This window comes from Primulina eburnea, chromosome 16 (genome assembly GCF_022965805.1).
Source record: "Primulina eburnea isolate SZY01 chromosome 16, ASM2296580v1, whole genome shotgun sequence".
Classification (NCBI taxonomy): Eukaryota; Viridiplantae; Streptophyta; class Magnoliopsida; order Lamiales; family Gesneriaceae; genus Primulina; species Primulina eburnea.
This window is the reverse complement of record NC_133116.1, coordinates 12,027,917-12,033,135: the sequence shown is the minus strand read 5'-3', so window position 1 is coordinate 12,033,135 and position 5,219 is coordinate 12,027,917. Positions and strand designations below refer to the sequence as shown.

Below are 5,219 nucleotides of genomic sequence, written 5' to 3'. Positions count from 1 at the left end.
CTCCGACACGAACTCCTAAAAACGTCTTTTCTTGACTTATTATCCAACCTTTTCTTATACCACTCAATTCTTATGAATTTTAACAACCTAATTCCTCATAAAATTAAGCATAAACCATCACAACTAACACTCATTCATTCCCAAAATCATCAACAACTAGGCCACTATAATTTCTCTAAACCATTGACAATAACATAAACTATAACCAACACTAAAACTTGACCATATCAATATATGAATATCCCATAACCATAAAACATGAAATCATTGATCATAGCACAATAAAAACTTGGGATATTACAATCTCCCCTCCTTATAAAAATTTCGTCCCCGAAATTACCTACTATCGAAAAGATTAGGATAACGTTGCTTCATCTCCTCTTCCGGTTCCCACGTGGCTTCTTCAATCACTTGATTTTTCCATAGAACTTTGACAATGCCAATTTCTTTGTTCCTTAACACCTTAACCTTACGATCAAGAATTTGAACCGGCTTTTCATCATAGCTTAAGTTAGGCAAAAGTTCCAATGACTCGTACCGAAGAACATGAGATGGATTAGCAATATACTTACGAAGCATAGATACATGAAATACATTATGAACTCGGTCCAAGTCCGGTGGCAAAGCAAGACGATAGGCTCGTTCCCCAATCTTATTTAGAATTTCAAATGGTCCAATGTATTGAGGACTTAACTTACCTTTCTTGCCAAATCTCATAACTCCTTTGAGAGGAGCTATCTTGATAAAAACATGATCACCAACCTCGAATGATAAAGGCCGTCTTCGTACATCGGCATAACTTTTCTGTCTAGACTGAGCTGTCTTCATTCTTTCTTGGATTAACGCCACAACTTCTGCTGTTTGTTGAACCAACTCAGGGCCCAACATCTTTCTTTCACCTACCTCATCCCAATACAAAGGAGATCTACACTTTCTTCCATATAAGGCTTCATAAGGTGCTAAGCCAATGGAAGATTGGTAACTATTATTATACGTGAATTCAACCAATGGCAACTTGGAATCCCAACTACCAGGGAAATCAATTGTGCAAGCTCGTAACATATCCTCAAGAATTTGAATAACCCTTTCTGATTGCCCGTCGCTTTGAGGATGGTAGGCGGTGCTAAAGGCTAGCTTCGTGCCCAAAGCTCGATGCAAACTTTTCCAGAACTCTGATGTAAACCTTGGATCACGATCTGACACTATAGATACCGGTATACCATGAAGTCTCACAATTTCTTGAATATATACCTCGGCATATTGATTCATAGAATATGTTGTCTTGACAGGAAGAAAATGCGATGATTTAGTCAATCGATCTACAATCACCCAAATAGAATTGAAACCTTTCTGAGTCCTTGGCAATCCAACCACAAAATCCATTGTGATGTGTTCCCATTTCCATTGCGGTATAGGCAAAGATTGCAATAATCCCGCCGGTCTTTGGTGTTCAATCTTAACCTGCTGACAGGTTAGACATTCAGAAACAAATACTGTAATATCTTTCTTCATACCTGGCCACCAATAAAGACGACGAAGATCTTAGTACATCTTAGTACCACCAGGATGTACAGAATATGGCGCCGTATGAGCTTCAATAAGTACATCTATTCGAATGTTATCACCGATAGGAACACATATTTTACCTCGAAAGGTCATCAAACCATCACGATTCAATCCAAATTCAGAAACTCCTGTTAATTCATTATTCTTTTTTAATTTCAATAACTGAACATCAGACTGTTGTTCTTTCAAAATTCGATCAAACAAAGTTGAGCGGAGAACCAATGTAGATAATCGAGCCACTGTCCCTGAAGATACCAAATTTATCTCATTTCTTTGCAAATCAAGCAACAAATGTTTAGAAATCATAGCATTCAATTCTGAACTTGACTTGCGACTCAATGCATCTGCAACCACATTAGCTTTACCAGGGTGATAGCTAATGGTGCAATCATAATCCTTGAAAAGTTCTAACCATCTCCGCTGCCGCATATTCAATTCTTTCTGTGAAAACAAATAACTCAAACTTTTGTGATCCGTAAAAATTTCACATTTCTCACCATAAAGATAGTGTCGCCAAATTTTTAACGCAAACACCACAACTGCTAACTCCAAATCATGAGTAGGATAATTTTTCTCGTAGTCCTTTAACTGACGTGAAGCATAAGCTATCACTTTCCCATGCTGCATCAGTACAGCACCTAACCCCAATTTTGAAGCATCTGAATAGACAACAAAATCTTTAGTACCACAAGGAAGTACTAACACAGGAGCAAAAGTCAACTTATCTTTCAACTCTTGAAATGCTTGTTGACATGCTATAGTCCACTCGAACTTGACTGATTTACGAGTTAAACTCGTTAATGGCAATGCTATCTTTGAGAAGTTCTCTATAAATCTTCGATAATATCCTGCTAGACCCAGAAAACTTCTCACCTCTGAAACTGTTTTTGGAATTGTCCATTGCTGAATAGACTCAATCTTAGAAGGATCTACAGAAATTCCTTCCTTAGAAACAATATGGCCCAAAAATGCCACATGTTCTAACCAAAATTCACATTTCTTGAACTTTGCATATAATTGTTTTTCCCTCAACAATTGCAACACAATCCTCAAATGATCTCTATGAATTTCTCGTGTCTTAGAATAAATCAAAATGTCATCAATAAAAACAATGACAAAGATATCCAAATACGGTGCAAAGACACGATTAATTAAATCCATAAACACTGAAGGAGCATTGGTTAATCCAAAAGACATCACCAAAAATTCATAATGTCCGTACCTCGTTCTAAAAGCAGTCTTTGATATATCCGCATTTCTCACCTTTAATTGATGATATCCAGACCGAAGATCAATCTTCGAGAATACTATTGCTCCTTGCAATTGATCAAAAAGATCATCTATCCTTGGCAAAGGATATTTATTTTTAATAGTTACCTTGTTCAGCTCACGATAGTCAATACATAATCGCAATGATCCATCCTTCTTTTTCACGAATAGCACTGGAGCTCCCCAAGGTGAAAAACTTGGACGGATAAAACCTTTATCGAATAGCTCCTGCAATTGATTCTTTAATTCTTTCATTTCAGTTGGAGCCAACCTGTAAGGAGCCTTAGAAATTGGAGCTGTACCTGGAATTAAATCAATAACAAACTCTACTTCTCGATCAGGTGGTAATCCAGGTACATCATCATCAAATACATCAGGATAATCCTGAACCACATCAATATCCTGTAACTGTATTTTACTTTCCTTTCTTGTATCCAAAACTGAAGCTAAATAACCAACACAACCCTTGTGCAACAATTTAGTGGCTTGAAGGCAAGAAATAATAGGGATACTTAATGAAGAGGTACCACCCACAAATAAATCCTTCTCATAATCATCTACTAAAAATTTTACTGTCTTGCTAACACAGTCAATCACAGAACGATAAGCAGACAACCAATCCATACCCAATATCACATCAAATGCAACCATTGAAATTACAATTAAATCTGCATACAACAATCTTGATCCCATCAACACAGGACAAGCCTTAATTATACTATTTGTCCAAATTTCTTCCCCAGAAGGCAACACAATATTAAATTGAACAGGCACCACAGTAGGTTCAACAGATATAGTATGCATAAACTCCTCAGATATAAAAGAATGTGTTGCACCAGTATCAATTAAGGTAAGTGCTTCTTTTCCCAAAATGAAAATATTACCAGATATGACTGAAGCATCAGGATTTGCGCCCTCCTTTGTCATCGAAAAGATTCTACCTTGAACTTTTCCTTTTCCAAAAGAAAGAGGACAGTTATATACTGTGTGTCCAACTTCCTTACATCTATAGCAATGACCGCTACCAATTAGACATTCTCCTTTGTGTGACTTTCCACACTTGGCACACAATAGTCGATCATTATCTGTAGGAGGCAACGGAAACCTACTACGCTGATCCATCTTGCCTTTGCCTTTATAACCTCCTCCTCTAACATTTACACTTGAACCCTGACCTCTAGCTTGAAAAACTTGTCTCCTCAACTGTCTATCCTTCTCTATCTCTTGCTCATCATGTTCAGCAAGTAAGGCTCTCTCCACAATTTCTTGATATGTCACCACTTTGGACATATGCACACCCTTACAATTTCAGACTTCAACCCACGAATAAAATGTTCACCTTTATCCTTGTCATTCTCAGCAATAAACGGAACAAATACACACCCTTCTTCAAATTTCAGTATGTACTCAGTAACAGACAAAGAAGCCTGTCTTAACTCCAGAAATTCTTTCACTTTCTTGGCCTTAATTTCCTTTGAAAAATATTTGGCATGAAATAATTCTTTAAACTCGTTCCACATCAGTTCTTTAAAATTAACAGTCACTTTGGTGGCTTCCCACCAAATACGAGCAGCCTTGACCAACATAAACACAGCACAACCAACCTTCTCTTGATCAGTAAATTTCAAATAGTCAAAGATGGCTTCCAAAGCTTTGACCCATTCAAGAGATACTAATGGATCAGGACCACCAATAAAATCAGGAGGGTTCATCCTCCTGAAACGATCATAAGCACCATTTTCAGAATTGTTTGTTGTGTCTCGAATTCTTTCTTGAGCTTGACCTTGAATCGTCGTTTGCATAATCAATAACTGTTGGATCTGATCACCATGAACTTTAGCTTGATCTTGCAATAACTTAGTGAATTCATCTACTACTCGAGTAGTCTTGTCTATGGGAGGGGTACTATCATCCCCTTCAATATTCTTACGCTTGTCAGGCATTTCCTATACATATTCTCACGTTAACATGGATAGAATGAAAGAATACATTAATGGCAATGAAATAGAATCAACTGTCAATGTTAAAATCAATAGATGCAGGATCGAAAACATACCAGATTGTCCTAGGCAGAAGAAGTCATATATGGTCCAAAGAACATTGCTCTGATACCAATTGAAACACCGCACTTAAACTTATTTTAAATTGAAATATAACTTGACATCAGCGGAAGCATTTAACTTAAACAAAATATACTTTATATACATTGTAACCATTTTCATAAAATACAAACCATACAATACATAATCCCATACATCATTATTCAAATACCAACAATACATATAATAAAATACATGATATTTTTAAAACTTTAAATGTTCAACACACACCAATAAAATCATTAACATGACCAAATAAAATTGTTCCATTTCAATAGCTATATG

At 36.5% G+C, this 5,219-nt stretch overlaps 1 protein-coding gene across 1 annotated transcript; it reads right to left on the bottom strand.

Annotated features, from left to right (window-relative positions):
* Positions 1-336: 336 nt before the first annotated feature.
* On the bottom strand, positions 337-4,778 carry LOC140816036 (uncharacterized). The gene is made up of 6 exons (XM_073175103.1): positions 4,175-4,778; positions 3,010-4,115; positions 2,064-2,643; positions 1,573-1,910; positions 1,330-1,461; positions 337-738 (listed from the first exon to the last, which is right to left on the bottom strand). The coding sequence occupies exons 1-6, from the start codon at positions 4,776-4,778 to the stop codon at positions 337-339; spliced, it is 3,162 nt and encodes a 1,053-aa protein (XP_073031204.1).
* Between the last annotated feature and the right edge of the window lie 441 nt (positions 4,779-5,219).